The sequence below is a fragment of the Sminthopsis crassicaudata genome, chromosome 2 (genome assembly GCF_048593235.1).
Source record: "Sminthopsis crassicaudata isolate SCR6 chromosome 2, ASM4859323v1, whole genome shotgun sequence".
In the NCBI taxonomy this organism is placed as follows: domain Eukaryota; kingdom Metazoa; phylum Chordata; class Mammalia; order Dasyuromorphia; family Dasyuridae; genus Sminthopsis; species Sminthopsis crassicaudata.
Genome location: NC_133618.1, coordinates 600,118,692 through 600,137,955, shown reverse-complemented (window position 1 = coordinate 600,137,955; position 19,264 = coordinate 600,118,692). Strand labels below are relative to the sequence as shown.

Sequence of the window (19,264 nt, the reverse complement as noted above, 5' to 3'; positions counted from 1 at the left end):
TTTTCCCAGGTTTCTACATTTACTTTAGAGCTAAGATCACTCTGGATTGTGTTCTAAGAAGTTTTTTTTTGTCACCAAGTACATTTTTCAAGGGAAATGCATAATGTTTTTACACAAATCAATTGGCTCAAAGAAAAAGAATTAAATCTAGTCATATTAGAATTGCCTTTCTAGTCACAAATAATTTTCTCATTGAACTAGCTTAATCACTTAGTTCCTAGAGATATCTGAGTTCACCAAGTTTTGAATTTACCAGATTTCAGTTTGAATGGCCCCAAAACAACATCCACTTTCTCCTGATAGAGACTTGTGTCTCTTTTGGATCTTGTTACACATCCTCTGTAGCATCGGGAAGAATAATCAAAGGCCTGACACACCAGGAATTTGCACTTCAGGTAAACAGATGGGTATCTATTCAGGAAGCCAAAGGCCCTGAATCCAAAACGAGCTTGACGTGGTGAGTCATATGGTGAGTTATATAATTCAAAGGTTTTGTCCTTCTTACACCTGAAAGCAAAAAGAAAAAGAAAAAAAAAAAAAAACTGATTGCTTTCACCAATACGTTAAAACACCAGAATAAAATGTTGCCCTATTTGTCCCTGGAACACAGTGACCCACTTCTTATCACCTACTCAGAAATATGTCAACAGTGACTTAAGAAGCAGTAAATCAGTTAGGAAGCAGAACTTAGGAGTCTTCCATTGACATGAGTCTTAGAGCTTTTGTCTAATTCTATCCATGATAGATGAGAACCCAAATGGAGTCTTAGGAAGTGACTTGTTCAACTGACAAATGAAAAAATCCAATTCTAAAATAGATTCCAAAGCTAGTGTTATTATGTCTATTATGCCATGATGCCTTTTCTCAAGTCATTCTAGGTGGATAATTAGACATGTGTAGTTGCATACACACATGTACATATGATATACATTATATAGCATATAACTACATATAATATGTATATTATATTACACATTTATAAACATTTGAAAGATTATAGCGATGTAATCAGAAAGTTGTTAACACAATAATAATTACATCAAAAATAATAATCATTGTGATACATGTATATGTTAAAAGAAATTTACAAAGAGCTTCTGTTCACAACTGTCCTATGAAATGGGGAGTGAAAACATGATTGCCTCTATTTTCCAGATGAAGAAAGTAAGATGCAGAGAAATGATTTGTTAAAAGTCTCAAAGCTAGTAAGTGATTATGGATAATTCAGTTGTTAAAATTCAGAATATGTTTTTATATAGAAACATGTTTTTGATATTTATTAAGTATATTCTATGTAAAAGGCCCTGTCCTTAGAATTAAGGGAATAATGTTATTTTCTCTCTGGAAGCTTATAGTCAAATAATAATATGCTTTTTCTCACAATAACTTCATGAAGTTATCTCCAATTTTCAAGCAAGGCAATGGAAACTGATAATGCATAGCTTGTCTATGATCACAGAACTAGTAAAGGTCAGAACTGTGATCTGAATGAAGGACTCTTTGTCTCTAAATCCAAAATTCTTCACATTACATTTTACTTTCTCTCATAAATAAGTGGGCGGAGACAGGGCAAAAAATGTAAACTCATGGACGTGATATAAAATAGAATATAATAAGCATATAAAAGGAACATTTAAAACTGTGAGATCAGAGGAAAGAAGAAATTTTCATGAAAAAGATGAGATTGGAGTTAGATCTTAAAAGATGAGTGGATTTCAGTAGCCAAAGATGAAAAAGAGGATATTTCTAGATACAGGGAATTATATCATCAGAGATAAAACGACAAGAAATGACTAATAGTACCAAGTATATCTGAAGAGGATGAATACAAGATAAACTTGAAAATTAAAGACCCACAACCCCATTCTCCTAAGGGAAAGGTTATTGAACAACAGAATAGCTAAGGAGAAGCAGAGATAAATCACCCATGTATTTAGATTGACAAAGCCTTTAGAAATCATGTGATTCAATCCTTTCATTTACAGAGAAAAAAACTGAAACCCAGAAAAGTTCAATTGTGTGCCATGATCATATGGCTAGGACTTGAACTCAATACTTGCTACTTTTTGACTAGTCTTCATTCTACTACCCCCTACTACCTCTAATTTCAGTGATTTAATAGGAATAAAATTCACCTCTATTAGGCTAACCTGGACTCAGTATACATGAGTCTGATATATCTCATTAACAAGTATAAATTTGATGTTCATAAAGATGAGCTTGGGCCACAAGATTGCTATAATACAAGAAATATTTAATTTGCAATTGTATTTATTAAGCAAAAAATTGGAATAATATATTTGAAAATTCTTTAGCAACAAGGCTATTTGGAAGTCATAATTTCTGGATGTGAACTCAGTTGCTCACTTTCTATCTGACTTTAGACAGAGTCATTAAATCTCTCTGAGCCTAAATTTCTTCCTCTATTAAATGGGTTCAAGAGTACTAAGCCTACTAAATGAGACTGTTATGAGGAGAATATGAACTATTAGATGCAAATGAATTTTGAAATACTTTTTTAAAAAAGTCAACTGACCAAAATAAGATAATTACTATTATTGTTTCTGTTGTTATTATAAGAACTTCATGGTTTATCAGTACTAATTATCCAAAAAATCTATCCCTTGAATGTTTTTATTTTAATGAAGGAAAGTTAAATTTAGGCAACAAAAGAAAAAATCCTTACCCATTTCTGATTAAATCATAAGTCAAGGTCGTGAAATCAAGTCTATTTGGAGATGCTATGCAGGTGTCCAAAAACAATGCCAGATTGGAATCAGAGGGGTGAAGTTCTGCTTGAAGGTACAACTTCTGATTGAGTTGTACAAGATATGGTGTAGTATTCACAGGTTGGAAGAAAGAAGAAGTTTTGTAAAAAGACATATTCACATGGAAACTGCCATACTGGATTTGTTTGATTTCAGCAGTCCCATTACTAACAAACATAGTTTCTACCCAGGTGTCTCTGAACATTTTGCAGCTAACATAGAATTGGAGACTTTTATGTCTTATGATGACACTATTTGGTTGAATAGGTTGATTTGATAGAAGGACATTGCTATAGATGACAGTATCACTGTTTATCTGTGAGGGAAAACAGGGATATAATCAGAAAGATGTTAACACCATAATAATTGCATCAAAAATAATAATCATTGTGACACATGTATACATTACAAGAAATTTACAAACTGTTCACAACCGTCCTATGAAATAAGGAGTGAAAACATGATTGCCTCTATTTTCCAGATGAAGAAAGTAAGATGCAGAGAAATGATTTGTTAAAAGTCTCAAAGCTAGCTAGTGAAAGAGCTGTATTATAGACTCTACTATGCAATGCTGACCAAATGAGTTTGATTCAAATGAGTATTGAAATATTTATGAAACTCAGTCCCAATCACACCACGGCTACCTGATGCTAACAAGCTGGTCAAACTTGATTAGCAAGACTTTGTCCTTACACTTCAGCCAAACTAAACTATAGGGATTTGACACAAATGTATTACTATTTGTGAGTGTGTACCTCTTTGCCCTTTGCTCCCTTGGAAAACACACCTGAACAGATAGGTAAAAGAATCAGTTTTATCTACCTGGTAGAAAATAAAATAAGGTAATAGATGAGACTCAATACCTCAAATCTTCATAGGGTTATTGATTTAAAACCTAGAAGGGCCCCTAGAGGCCATTCGATTCTACCATCCTGCTTTTGTTGTTGTTGGCTCTTTCTGACCCCCAGGAACCATAACATAGCCAGACTCTTCTGTCTTCTACTATCTCACACATCGGACAGCTTCTGACATGAGGGGCTCATCTTCTGATGTCACATCTTTTAGCATTTTAATTCTGTCCATAGAATTTTCTTATAGAGATATTGGAATGGCTTGCCATTTCTCTTTAGTGGGTCATCTTTTGTCAGAATGTTCCACCATGACCTATCCATTTTGGGGAACCCTGAATGGTATAATTCACAGTGTCATTGCACTACTCAAGTAGCTCTTCTCCACAACAAGGAAGTGATCCATAAGAAGTCATCTTATTTTACAGAAATGGAAACTGAAGCCAAGAGAAATTGACTTTCAAGATTTTTCTTGCTTTATATTTTAGCAGCCTCCACAGAACCCCACTTCGTTGCTGTGGTGAGCCTTTAATGCAATTTAGAAAACCAGACTGATTGTCAGGAGTCTTGCCTTTTAGCTTCCAGTCTTCCATTAACTCTCTATGTGACTTTAAACAGATCATTTACCCTCTTAGGTCTACTTATTTTCTTTGTTAAAAGTGAGATTTTACTAGATATTTCTCTAGTTCACTTGAAGTTCAGAGGTGCAGTGCTACTGGAATTTAGATATTGATTGTTTGTTTTCAATAAGACAACCATTGCTCCTGAGTAACATTTTACAACTTGCTTTCAGGTACTTTGTGAGGGATTTTATTCCTAAAAAGTCAACTTCTCTCCCATATCAGTCTTATAAACCTCTCCTTCCAAATCCAGTCCCTTCCCTCTAAATAATATATTCCTCCCTCCCCTCCAGCAGTGAGGTTTATGAGATTCCTGAATCAAAACTTCTCCAAAGGTGATACACAACAATAAACTGTGAAGGTTAAATATCCCTCCTAGAGACATTATCTGTTTAAAAGTGAGCTTCTAGTGGGCTGAGGCTTTCTCACTTTTGCCCTTGTCTCCCCAAGGATTAGCACAATACCTGGCACATAGCATGCTCTAAATATATAATTGTTGATAAGTTGATTGATTGATTGTCCAGGAAAATAATTCTAAGTCCTATGCTCTATATCCATAAATAGGACAAATTATATTTTTAAAGTTGATTTTTTTCCAAAATAAATATCACTATATTTGAGTCAGTGGTTCAAGGATGCATGTATCTACCATTCTGAGTACTTCATGGCAAAGAGTTTCACTTTGGAAATCAAAAGGCCTGACTTTGAAACCCAGCTCCATTGCCCTTGCCATCCTTATGCAAGCTACTTAACTTCTTGGATCTTCAGCTTCCCCTTCTATAAAGTAAATAGTTATAAGTCCCAGGATTTGAAGCCAGAATGATCTAATTCATCTACTAGTTTTGTATAACCATGTCAGTGTATCTATTTGAACCACCAATTCTTCATCTGTAAATGGGAATGATTCCATTTGTAGAACATCCTTCAGGGGGATGTTCTACAAATAAGAAGTATATAGAAGCATTTTATAAGCTTAGATGTTCTATATTAGAAAACTATTCTAGAGCTATCACATGTTAACTGGCACAGAGCACAGAACTCAGAGTCAGGAATACGTGCCTCAGACATTTGCTAGTTTTGTGATTCTAGACAAGTCATTTCTCTCAAACTTAGTTTTCACATTTGTAAAATGGGGATAATAATAGCACTTGCCTCCCAAGGACATTATGAGAATTAAATGAAATAACATACATGCAAACTTTAATTGCTATATTAATTTGAGCAAATCAATAAGAACCCTACCTTGTAATTAGTATGAATGGTGAACCATCAAAGTTCACAATTTAAAAAATAATTATTTTCTCTGATAAGAAGCAATGTTTGCTTAACAGAACATCAAAAGATTAACTGAAGACTCACCGTTGATGTTGTCCCACAACCAGTGTATGGTATATCAAATATAAAATCGCTTGAGTTTTCCTTAGGCAAACAGAATGAATTATTCAAGTGAAAATGCAATGAATTGTAACCCAGTAACTGGAGATAGGTTTTCTTGACGGTAGCTATCATTTGATCTTGTAAGCATACTAGAGCTGTTGGAGAACAAAAGATAAAATTCCTGTTAGTGTATTTGGGTGTATAAAAAACAGATAATAGTTATTCTTCTAAAAGGAAGGATGCAAGCAGTAAGATAGTCAATACTATCTGTTATGGAGATTTCATTGCATGCAATATTAAGAACCTGAAACACATGGGCAGGCCTTCAACATAGTGAAAATTTATTGCTGCAAAACTATAATGGACAAAAATCAGTCTCTGAGAGAGAAAAAGGATAAGAGTTTAGTAATATAAGCACAACCCTGCACTACAGCACCACCCCTTGGTGTACATTTATATAACTCTTATTTCGAAGGCTGTTCAAATATATGATCCCATGATCCCAAAACTTCATAGCCATAGCACTGAAGATACTTTTCAGGATCTGATCAATTAAATTCTCATAATATCCTGGTACCATCATGAGACATTAATAAATCTATTTTTATAAGGAAATATCAGTGAAACAAAATAATCCACCATTCAAAGAAAACTACAATTCTCTCTGTATCCTGAAAACTCACTATTATGCTATTCTTGGGAATTTAAAATGTAATCTTGTTGATTCAGTAGTGATGAACCTGTCACATAAATTTTTTTTTTATTGCAAATAGTGTCATACCAAGGTTTGTAATGGGTTATTAAGGCATAAATATTTGAGCAAGAATTCAAAATTAATTTTGACATAATGGAGAATAGTCGTGCTGTCTACAAACACTCCCCTAGTCACCATTGCAATCAGAATTTTAATGCATAAACCACAGTGATTCCTATGTTCACATTAGGTTCTAGAGCAATACTTTGGCTACCTGCAAGAGTGAATACTCCTTTCAAAGAAACATCATTTACTTCCAGGGAAATAACATTATACCAGGTAATTTTTTTCCTGTTTTTTTTTTTTCATCTTCCACTAGAGTCCTATTGTGAAGCCAGAGTGTGCTAAGTATTTTTGAGGACCAGCCAACTTAATTTTATCTAGAATCACCACCAACTTATTGCCCTCTAGAGAAGGAATTCTTTAGCCAAGTTGACCCAAGGAAGGGATAACGATATCTATTCCAAAAACTATACTAATATCTGTGAAATACTAACAGCATCAGAGGGCAGACTTTAAGTATATGAGGATAAAGAGGGCAGACCTCTTGAGAAGATTTAGGGAAGGACGTAAATAATTCTTCTTTGTACTGAATAATATAGCATGGATGGAATGAAATTTGAAATAATAAAAGAAATATTCACTCTAGAGAGATCATGGAACCATCAAGATACTGAATGTTTTTTCCCATTGAGTTGAAAACAGTTCTGGTTGACAGTAAGTAAGCTGGGATCTACTCTCAGTGATCTAGTGATCAGATTAACTAGCTGTATAACACTTCAAGCTGTTTTTTTTTTCCTTTAAGAACCTTCCTTTCTAGTAATTTAGTGATCAAAATAACTAGTATATAATACTCTTCAAGCTGTTTTTCTTTCCTTTCTGAACCTTCCTTTCATCTCTTTAAAGATGAGAACCCTGGATTTTGTGACTTTTAATCACTGAGTGAGAACCAGAAGAAAGCTTTTTCAACTATAAAATTGTTTTAACACCTTCATCACAATTTTCTATCCAATACCTTAAAAGTTAGGAAAAGAAACATGGAAACCACAGTCAGTGAACTTGAAAAGTGTACAATTTAACTAATGGCATTAATTTCAGCTCCCCTATCCTTTATTTTACCTAAGCAAATTCATTGGTTGAGAGCTTAGAGACCTGACTTCTAATCAAAAAGTGACGGAAGCAACACAAAAATCTTAGTTGGTCCTTCAGCTCATCAACCAGTTTACTGAAGATGAAACTTACATGTGCCATTATTGTTTAGTGTAGAATAGTAGTGAGCCCGGAATCCTCTTTGAGTGACACTGAAATCACTGATGAATCGAATGGACATGAAGTTTGATGTTGATGTGAAGGTACCTCTTCCTCCATTACAAATACGTGCAATTAGTGGGGATGTCTGGTAAGGCCCGTCATAGACTTGAATGTAATCGTAGTTACACGCTCCTTCCAGCCTAAAGAGTCGAAGGCAAAGGATATCTTAGCTTAGATGTAGGAGGGTCTGATCTTTTGCGGTCCCTATATCTGCTTTCCCCTTCATTTTCTTTATGTCCCCGTGCTAGCTTGTGGTTGCTTGGGAGCCCTTTTCTGGATCTCCATTGCCCACTCTGATCTATCCTACTCTAGCAGAGCCCCATCTTCTTCCCTCCCTTTCCCATCCTCCCATCCCAAATTATGTATCCCTTTTTTATTTTGCTATTCTACTCTCCAATTTCTCCATTAATAGGCTCTAATGATTTAATAGCCTATCTTTCTTAACTAAGAATTTGTGCTCTGGAGAATATAAAAGAATAATTCTTAACTTAGGAAATTGAAATATAATTCAGGTACTGAAGAAGATTGAGATAATTGGTGCCTCAAATCACACAAAATAGGGAACTGCCTTTATTGAAGGCCAGTCACCTACCTTTTAAAATCTAATAATAATTAGTAAAGTATCCCACATTTCCTTGAACCAAATTGACTTAAAGCTAAAAAAACATTCCCTCCTTAATTTTAATGGGCATATGGCTCACTGAGTTTTAAGATTACAACTCATAAAATAATGCTAGACTAAATCAAGTCCACACTTGAGACAGATTCACTTTGAGGACATCTAAGCCTGGTGATTGTCGTCTTGGATAAGGGAGGAAAGAAGAAGGTAGAGGGCAATCCTTCCCACTGCAGGTGGAAACAATCCAGAGTTGCCTATCCCTGAACTTTATCCTTGAGGTAGGGGAGAGAGAATAAAGTAACCCCTTAAAGAAGGGGATCCAGTGAAGGAACACTGGTTGTAGTATATAAGGATGGTTGTAGCTCACACTTCTAGGCCAAATTCAAAGATAATGGCTTCCTCATGCTTATTACAACTTTACCTTAAAATAACATGGTGGGGAGATAGAGGGGTAATAGAATGACTTAAATTGTATTGATGAGGGATACTGTGCCCAATTTGAAAAAAACATTGAAAATGCAATCAGAAAATCAAAGTTCCAGTTCTGATAGAGGAGATGCAACTTCAAGTCTTTGCTGCCTCAAGTACTAAGTCATGCAATTTGCCCAGTATCTCACAACCAATATATGTCAGAAGCAAGACTGGGGAACACCCAGGTCCCTGCTGTTGCCCTTCTACCTCAATTACTTATGAGCTAGTGAGGGGGACATTAGACAGCAATGGTCTAAGGATTCTACTTTAGCTCCTTCATGACCGAACATAGTCCATACCCTCAGACCATCCTTGGCTCCCTCCTTCTTATGCTGAGGCAACATGGAATTAGGGGGCAAGCGAGAGGAGCAGCAGTTTAGTGAAGTCCTTGACTCTTGCATTCCATGGCATTAGCAGGTTGAATTGCTCATTCACCACCATATAGCAGGGATGCTATAGCTATTTGAGTAAAACCGTCACTTACTGGTTTGCTGCTGATTGACAGTGGGATGGGGAGAAATCTTCACCCCTTACGTATTGATATGCCCCATAATTATTTCTAGATGCCCATGAGTACAAAATCTGTGCTTCTGGACCTGATTCTGTCCATTTTTATACTAAATATTTTGATTAGATTGTCTTATATTTGGTAAAAAAAAGCTCTTTACTTACTGTACTTCTTCAAATACTATGGTCACACGGTAGTTGTTTGAGACTTGAATATTCCATACACAGTTAGCATTGTTTGGATAGCTCCCAGGATAATTTGGGCTGGAAATGACCCCCGAGGACTGGAAAAGGGATTCTCCACAAGAGAAGTTTGCTATAGGAACAAAATGAAAATTCAGGTCACATTTTCTTGACCTATAAAATAAGGATTAAAATCTCACCCTGTGTGTCTCATGGGATTGTTGCAAGGATCGGATGAGATTATGGATTTTAAAAGTCCTTTAAAACATCTTATTCTTATTCCATTGGGGGCTAACTCGAGAAATCATGCGTTCTTTAATGTCATTGGAATTATTTTGGCCACAATATCATATCACTTAGAAAATAAAGAACTATAGAAAATAGGTAACCATCAAACTACCTTCTCTTCCCAGAATTCCCTTTTAGAACTAAGAAGTCATTACTTTTAAGTAATTATATCCACAGAGCAAGGAGAAATGTCTCTGATATAGGAATAGTAAAATAGGTCTGCTTTTCAGAACCACCATCCTAGGCATGCAGGGAGGTAGATTTTTTTTTCTTTTTCTTCTCCCTGTGTCCACTGATTAAAGTGGTGGGAAAGAAGAATTGATCAAAGCAAAAGTAATGTATTTTCTCTTCCTTCCTTCCTTCCCTTCCTTTCCCTTCTCTTCTCTTCCCTTTCCTTCCTTTCCCTTCTCTCTTCCCTTCCCTTCCTTTCCCTTCTCTCTTCCCTTCCCTTCCCTTCCCTCTTCCCTCTCTCTTTCTTCCATTCTTCCTCCCTCCTTCTCTTCTCTCCTCTCCCTTTCTCTTTCCCTTCCTTTCCCTCTCTACCTCCCTTTCTTGCTTTGTGATCATCATCAGTCCTCTCAATAACATGGTTTCCAAAAGTCAACTCTTGACAAACAATATATTACCATTTCAGGAATCTCAAGGACTTTGAAGCCTTGTGGCACTCATCAAAGTCCCCAAATTTGTCTACTAATACAGATTGCCAAATCCAAACTAATTATTTCTTAATTCCTTTCCCTACCTACTCCACCCTATCCACCACCCCCACCAAAAAAAAAAAGATCATGGAAGTTATCATTCCACCAGCTTTGGGAAATAGTGAATAGTGTTAGAGTTACTGATCTAGAAAGAACCTCAATAATTCTGAAGAACATAACAAGAACCAAAGCCTATAATGTGGTAGAAAAGACATTCTCATTGACTCAAAGATACTATAAGGATCAAAAAAATTAAAATAATGGGGAAATTTACTGACAATTAAAGCTATCTTAAGAACAGAATGAGCAGCTTTAAAAGGCAGAGAATTCTATATCCTAGAAGGACTCAAGCAAAGATTGAATGACCATTCAAAGATGTTGCAGAGGAGATTCATGCTTCAAGAAAGGTTGGGCAAGATGACTTCTGAGGATATTACAATGCCAAGATTACACATGAATATGTATGTATATGCATGCAAATACACATGTATGTGTGTTCACGTGATTGCATATGTTTGTATGTATATGCATGTGTGTATATCTGTATATGCATATGAGTACTTCACAATCACAAATTGTTATGTGTATATAAATGTAAAGTAAATTACACTACAATGGAAAGAATATTGGGCACAATGTCAAAAGATCAAGGTTCAAAACTTGGTTCAGCCAATCTGATCTCAGATATTTCCTAGTTGTGTCTCCCTGAGCAAATCAGTGAACCTCCCTTGATGTCATTTTCTTCATCTATAAAGTGGGAATAAAAATAGCATCTATACCTCAGGTTTGTAGTGAAAATAAAATGGGATTATATTTGTAAAACACTTTGCAAACTTTAAAGTGCTACATAAAATGTTAGTTATTATTATTATTACTGTTATTAGCTTTGAAGCCAACTCATACTATCAAATGAGATATTTATTGCGAAAGTACTTAATAAATTTTAAAATACATATAAAGTTAAATTTATTATTATTGGTTTATTATTATTCTACAAATATTCTTCTTCCTCAATGTCATATTGGGGCATGGACTCCATACTCTCACATTTTGTGTTACTTGAATTCAAGGTTCCCATAGGCTTAGCTGAAAAGTTTTCAAATATGGGCCCAGGAATAAATTGTGTGGCAAAGAGAATTATTCAGCATTGTCTTAGACCTTTTAGAAACTCATCTATATTAAATCTCTCCTGATCCTCTCAACTTCGTGTTCTTCCTCTCAAATAACTGTCTAATTATACTTGTCCATGTATCTTTCTATATATTTGTGCTGTGGTCCCTATTAGAATGTAAGCTTGCTGCAAATAGTGATTTTTTTTTCCATTCTTTGCCTTTGTAATCTCAAGTCCTGCAAAAAAATAGGTGCTTATTAAATATGTGTTGATTGATTGACTGATTCCAGTTAAAATGATTGTCTGGTATAAAGATCTCTCTACAAGTTCAGTGGCAACTTGACACATGAAGTCTAAGTTTTGTTTAATTTATTGAGAGTTTTCAAGCAATAACTTCAGACTGGAGAATTTTTCATTTAACAGATAGGGAAAACAAATCCAAAATTCTTTAATGAGTTTAGATCATAATAACCAGCTACATATTACTTCCAGGGTTCCAGAATGAGATAAAGGTGTTGCAAATTACAAAGATTCAAAGCAAGACATTATTAAAAACAAGGGAATAAAAATTCAAAGCATGGTTGTTAGTCATGTATTTGAGAGTTTCTTAAGTGACCTGAGTAAGATAGATTTCTCTTGTCATTCAAAACCCGACTTTCTGTTGAAGTCAGAAGGAATGCATAGGATATAGTAGTCAGCCTAATTATGTTGATTCAAAAAGAAACAGTAAATCTTAGTATAGAGGAAAAACAAACTCAGTCAGAGATACCCATTTAGATTAGAGAAAATTTCTACTTGGGTTGATCACTTAATTTGTCAATAATCTGAGGACACCTTAAATCAGAGCCACAAATCATCTGTTTTCATTGGTGGGCATAGTTGACAGGAAATCATGAACATTTGCTATACTTGGCTTAAGTAAAATTAGAATGTAGAGCAAAATACCATACCAATGAAAATGCTATTGAAACTGTGAAATTCTCAAATACAATTTACAGGGAAAATGGCCCCATGAAAGCTGCAAAAATTTGGATGATATTGATGGAAATGTTTTTCATTTAAAAGACGGGGGAGACCTGATTTTATTTAGTCATATAACAAAAATTGTCTTTATCTTTTGCTACCATGCATTTTACACTAGTGGTGGCATTTCAGCTATGACTCTTGATTAACTGAGAGTAACTTAGATAGAGCCTTAGCTATTTCAGCTAAGTTTTCAATCCCTGCTAAATTGATTAAATATTTAAGTGTGAAACTTAATTATTTTGCTTTTTTTGATTGAGATTGTTATCCTAGGACCAATCTTGCTAAGTTTGAAGAGACTTTTAGTATATTGTCAATCTCCAACTTGTCCACTAAATGGGTAGAAGGGTCTGACTGGATCACTAGGAGGAATACACACTGACAATTTTAAGGATCACTGATGTATTAAAGCATATTTTCATTATTGGGAGAGAAGGGAAGAATCTCTACATGGGTTGGAAGATTGGGCCATTATTTGGGGAATCTTACTTGGAGTTTACAAACTTGTTTACACACACACATATGTATTTGTATTGTATATATCTATCTGCTTGTCAATATATATTCCTTTGTAATAATACATATTATTTTTAGGCATTTAAAAACAGTAATTTGGAAAGGGGTCCACAGGTTTCACCAAACTATTAAAAGGGTCCATGATACAAAAAATAGATTAAAATGCTTGGACTAGTTTATCCTTCTAGGTCTAAGAATCTCTGACTCTACAGAATCAGCCAAGTTAGCTAACATTATTTATAATGTCTAAAGGTCTTATGCACATCTATTTTTGGCACATATTAATAATTATAATTATGATGATGTCATATCATATGAAACATTTAAATAGTGATTCCAATGTACCAGACACTGTGTTAGATACTTTAGCTAAACCATGCATTCATTATTCTATATATATAATATATATATATATATTTCTAGCACTATATCATAAAACTCAAAAAGGAGAAATTTAAAGTAGATAGCCAGCAAAAGTATCTGGATTCCTCACTTGAAAAAAACAGGAATATTCCACTCACCTGCCACAGGTAGACTTGCTGTGTAGTTAGGAGTTGTATAATAACCTATTAAGTATAATTTTTTAAAAAGTGGATTAGTTTTGCTGCAGAACACTCAGGAAACAACCTCGAAGTAATTCAATTATGTCAAGATCATAGCTTGAAAAAGAAAAGAGTAGAATAATGCAATGTATAAAAATGAAAGGCTAAAAGATGAGTGAGGAGAGGAAGGTAAAAAGATCAGAAGAAAATTGGAGAAAGGAGATGAGAAAACAGAAGATGACAAAACAGAAAAGAAATATAGGCTTGGATTAAAAACTGCAGGGGATAGATTAATCTTGATTCATATAAATGATTAGAAAAGACAAGTTATGTATGACGTGAACATTTTAAAATAAAGTTAGACATGATTATTATATGTATGAAGCTTTTATTTGGTAGTATTTGTACAACTAATTAAGAATCAAAAGAAAAAAAATGCTAATTTGAAATAATTGGTGCCAAATGGAACTTTGACCTAAAAGGACAAAAACTGGTATACACCCAGGAAGGGTAAAAGAGATGAAAGAAGTATATTGGGGACAGAACTAAAATTAAGTTTCTTAACATAGTGTCTGTTCACCTTCCACATAAAGGAGAAAACCACTATTTCCTATCTTGGGGTGTTCCAAAATAGAAACATATGGAATTGAATAAGGAAGAACCACAGACTTACCAGCAGTGGGTGTTCTTGGGGTACTGGCGGCTACAAGAGAAAGAGGATTGAATCAGACATGAACATGTTTTAGAGACAAAAGTCCCAGATAGGAACAAGGTGTTAGCTTTGCTTGCAATGTGTCAGGTACATACTACAAATCACAATGATGAGCAAATTCCCACACTCAGGCACAGAACTGGAGATTTGAAAAGACTCCTAGCAGGAACACAGAGCAGCTCATGATCAAAGGAATCTCACTGCAGCACACCTGCCTAGTGATTGTGCATTCTTTCCTTGAAAAATTCCAAGAGGGTAAAGGAAAGGTGATTCACTTCAAGGGAGGTCAACAAACACTGTGTGTGATACCTTTAGGGCCAAAGAAAATTGATCACTGTTAGCCACATAATCAACAACAGTGTCACTGCTGAAACCTAACCAGTACGACATAGCCAACATAGAGACAGACTCAATAAGAATTAACGAGAAGTCAAGAACAAAGACCTAAGGAGCCTGAATAAAAAAGGAGAAACCTGTATTTGAGTCTCAGATCTTTGTCACTTTTGTGCTACATGATCTTTGACAAATCCTTTAACATTTCTCAGGCTCAGGTTGTTCATCCTTAATAAACTCAAGAGGGGAACTATAATTCCAGTTCTTACCTTCCTTGACTCTGGCATCAAGAAAAAGTGCCAACCATGACGTGTGTTTCTGTTTATCTGACTCACCACAACATTACTGGGCTTGATAATTGTGCCACTGGGGAAAAGGTCTGACTGTTTCAAATTAAATTGAAAAGATGGTTTCTGAAAGACTAGTTTCTGCTACCTACAGAGCACATACACATTTTCTCCACCAACTAAAGATTTTGTTATGTCCACAGGATTTCACATAGTCCTAATTTTAAAAAATGTAAAAAAAATAGATTTGAGAAAAAAGACATTGGATTCACAACATTTAGAGAAAAACTTGGCATCTAGGATTTGTTTTAATTTTTTTTTTTTGGAAAATACAGAGAGGGATGAGAGACAAGAGAAGAGAATAATAAATTTAGTGCTAAAAGTCATATTCAAAGTTATCCATTTCTGCTCTCTTCCCTTTACCTATAAGGAAACTGACACACTGAATGATTAAGTGGCAAAAGTCAAAGACAGACAGGCAAAATTTTACTGCAATTCTCTGACACTAAAATTATTCATTTTTTTCCCCAGAATGTTCCTTTTCCTCAACAAACACTACTTCCAAGTGTTATCAGCATCACTGGAGGAAAGAATAGTGAGTTACTCTTGGAAAAACTGAGTTCTCTCCATAGTGCCAGCAGTCCCTGATGCCTTCTACTACCCAACCCTGTGAAATTTGTGGACATTTCTAGGCAAGAAGAAGCTCTGAACAAGCTCAGGACAAGTAGAATTTCAGCCAGCAAGAAATTGTTTCCTCTGACAAGATCCTTTCCAGAAAAGAGGGAGAAATTTCTTCCCAGAGAAGTAATACCTGAGCAGATGACACCGGCATCCTCAGTGTGCTGACAGTTGTGGATGAGCCACCCATTGTGGGGACAGTTCCACAGGTAGGACTCAGACCCAGAGCACCGCAAGTCGTCCAGGGTGATTCTTCCAGTGCCCTGACCAAATCGGGCATTTCCCGGAGCTGACACAGCAAAGCCACAGCCCAGCTGCCTGCACACGACACTGGCATCATTCAAATCCCAGCTATCATCACAGACGGTGCCCCAGGATCCCTGGTAGAGCACTTCAACTCTGCCTTGACATCTGTCTCCTCCATTCACCAGCCTCAAGGACAGTCCAGAATCTGATGCAGAGAAAGAAGCAAAAGCATTGCCTTTTCAGTGGTCTTCTTCAGGTGCAAAATCCTTCTTTGGATGCTCAGAGATTTTCCCAAATTCCCAAAACTGTTCAGATGGCTGATGGGGGAAACCTGCTGTAGTCATGTCCTCAGGCCAGAATAGGTCAATGAGAAGGGCACCAGGAAGGTAAGAAGGATCCCACTCTTAGCAAGTATTGCACTCTTTGTGGGAGCCAGGAATGCAGTATATCCTCCTGGTTAAAGGACCAAGAGCCAATGGATAATAACTCTTAACACTTCTTATTTTTCCTAGTATTAGACATCTGGGGAGCTAGATTTGATTCTTCTTTCTAATATATTTGAGATCTGATCTGTCCACATTGCATTAAGTGACCACCCCATTTTCTTCATCACCGATGCTGAACTGATTTTTCTGTGTGGCCAGATCTTTTTGGTCACTTCAAATCAATTCATGGATATGAATGAAAGATTAAACAAACCTTATCTGCTGAGACTACAAAAGTGTCATTTGAGGAGGGAGAATGAAGGGAAGAAAGGAAAAGAAAAATAAAACAGTCCCCAGCTATGTGACCCAGGGCAAGTCACTTAACCACAATTACATCAGAAAAAAAAGACAAAAAAAGAAAAAAGATAAAGAAGAAGAATGAAATGGAAAGTAAAGGAGAGAGCAAGGTAAAGAAGGAAGGAGAGAGGAAAGCAAAGAATGAACTATGTAAAAACACAATATTGAATGTAAAGAAGAAAAAATAGAAGAAAATCAAGTGAAAAGACATATGGAAAGACTGTTTAACTTCTACAAAATGATGGGAAGAGTGTCAGTAAATATTAACTCTGAAAGTTGCTTTCAACCAGCCTATTTCTCACATATACCTAAAAAAATCTTGTTTTGGCCCTCACATCAAGAATAAGCCCTGAGTTCTGTTTCAGACCCAAAGGCAACTACCTTTCTCTAAAAATGAGGAATATTTGGAAAGTGAGAGAGTTTCTGAGGATTCCTTGTGCCACACACAATTTGTAGAGGCAATGTCATAATTAAGGTAGTTAAAACTCAATCATATAATGACACGTTTTGAAACAAAGAAGGGGGGCTAAGATTGAGGAACTGAAAAAAGGGTGATCAGTACATAGGTGAATAGTCAATTTCTGGACTCCAAAACTGCAAGGTGATGAATCAGAGGGTTTCTTGGTATCATTAGGACACCATGAAATAATATTGCATTCAAAAATCCATCTGTCTGCTCTGGATACAATAAAAAAAGATTATTTCAGGACAGATGGTCCACCACAGGACTCATTTCTTTTTCTTTCTTTCTTTCTCTCTCTCTTTTTTTTTTTTTTTTGATGATAAAACAAGAGTTTTGAGATCCTGAGGTTTACAGAAGTGACATTCAAAAGAAATATCTCTGCAGAGATAGATTCATATACAGGAAATGTTTCTAATATGAGAAGATTTCACATTATGAAGATTTGGAATATATAAGCAGCTGCTCCTTGAAGGGGATTCTATCAGATAGCTACATGGGAATAGTCCAGACCTAGCTGTCTTGGTTACAATGTATACCCTCTTCATATTCTCTCAGTCTTTTAGAATGGCTGACTTCCAAGATGATTTGCTTAGATACCACATCCCTTCAACCTTAATCCTCTTTGCCTTCACTGACCTTGTTTTATGTTTGTCTTGATACATAATGCAACATCCGGGTAAACGTCATATTTAGGGGGACAAGAAAGTTTTATTTTTTGTATATGAATCTGCACTGTCTAGTATGTAAGTTAAATATCTGGTGCACATCCCAAAAGCATGTGCAATAAATTGAATTGCTATGTGATGATGTTCACATACTTACATCAACTCTTCTCTGGGTAAGTTCTCTAGATATTCACAAAAAGGGAGTGACATAAAGGGAAACATTACCTGTTCCATTGGTTGTTTGTTGAAATGTTGCAGTAGTAGGCGAGGGTGTTGGTCCTAGAAGTAAAAAGTTCCAGGTCAGTCACATCTCAGGAGCAGAAGTTATTCTCTCATATTAACTGCACATTTTCGTATTAGCCACTACCAATACTGGCATGGGTTGTATTTCGTTATGGAGTCACTTAGACAACATCAAGCTGTCCCATTCTGTGGGTTTCTTTGTTTTTAAAATAAGAGGCCTAGAACGATTGGAAATAAATTGCAATTGAAGACATTGCTTAAACAAATCTAAAATCATACAAGATTCAGTAAGATGTTCTTAGGAAATGGAAAGGAGGATAAAGTAAAGAAAAGCAACATAAAGGGGAAAGGAGAAATAAATGTTAGAGGGGAAAGGAAGACAAGCAAAGAAAGGGGTACCATGACAAGGGAAGAAAGGAAAAGGAGAGAGAAGGGAAGGGATAGAAAAAGAAGGGAATGGAAAGCTAGACAAAGCAAAGCCAACTAAAGTTATCAAAAAGAATCTAACATTGGAAACATGAGTGATAAGAAATTGTGAAAAGTCAGTAGGAACCAGAATGGTTAATCAATTATGTCAAGATCATAAGTTGAAAAATAAAAAAGGTAGAATAATGCAATGTTTAAAAAGAAAAGGCTAAAAGAGGAGGGAGAAGAGGAAAGTAAAAAGATCAGAAGTGAAACTGGACTGAGGAGAGGAGATAATAGAAGATGACAAAAGAGAAAAATACAGGCTTGGATTGAAAACTGCAAGGGATAATTTAATCATGATTCATATAATTCATTAGAAGAGACAAGTTAGGTATTTCATGAAAATTTTTTTAAAGTATAGGCATGATTATTATTTATATGAAACTTTTATTTGGTAGTATTCGTAAAACTAAATGAATCAAAATAAAAATTAGTAATTTGAAATAATTCGAGCCAAATTTCCATTTGAAATTAAAATTTAAAATATTACCTTGACAAAACAGGAAAAAAAGTGGTACTTACCTCAGAACCCAGGAAGGATCAGTCAGATGAAAGAAATATATTGGGGACAGAACTAAAATTAAGTTTCTTAACACAGTGTCTGCTCACCTTTCACATATCACTACAAAGGGGAAAAGCATCATTTCCTATCCTGAGGTTTTCCCAAATAGAAACATAAGGAATTGAATAAGGAAGAACCCCAGACTTACCAGCAGTGGGTGTTCTTGGGGTACTGGCGGCTACAAATCAG

General features: G+C 35.5%; 1 protein-coding gene across 13 annotated transcripts in view; it reads right to left on the bottom strand.

The window, feature by feature from the left end:
- Nucleotides 1–19,264, bottom strand: part of LOC141553065 (scavenger receptor cysteine-rich domain-containing protein DMBT1-like) — a 64,710-nt gene that overhangs the window by 1,157 nt on the left and 44,289 nt on the right. For 11 of the 13 annotated variants that reach the window (XM_074284952.1, XM_074284946.1, XM_074284944.1 and 8 more), the window contains 10 exons: nucleotides 19,224–19,253; nucleotides 18,028–18,081; nucleotides 15,780–16,097; nucleotides 14,310–14,339; nucleotides 13,616–13,660; nucleotides 9,441–9,591; nucleotides 7,610–7,818; nucleotides 5,596–5,768; nucleotides 2,687–3,084; nucleotides 254–507 (listed from right to left, as the gene is read on the bottom strand). In XM_074284952.1, coding sequence (XP_074141053.1) covers nucleotides 254–507; nucleotides 2,687–3,084; nucleotides 5,596–5,768; nucleotides 7,610–7,818; nucleotides 9,441–9,591; nucleotides 13,616–13,660; nucleotides 14,310–14,339; nucleotides 15,780–16,097; nucleotides 18,028–18,081; nucleotides 19,224–19,253 — 1,662 coding nt within the window. The remainder of the gene's footprint in view (nucleotides 1–253; nucleotides 508–2,686; nucleotides 3,085–5,595; nucleotides 5,769–7,609; nucleotides 7,819–9,440; nucleotides 9,592–13,615; nucleotides 13,661–14,309; nucleotides 14,340–15,779; nucleotides 16,098–18,027; nucleotides 18,082–19,223; nucleotides 19,254–19,264) is intronic. The other 2 variants (XM_074284945.1, XM_074284953.1) reach the window with 2 other exon arrangements.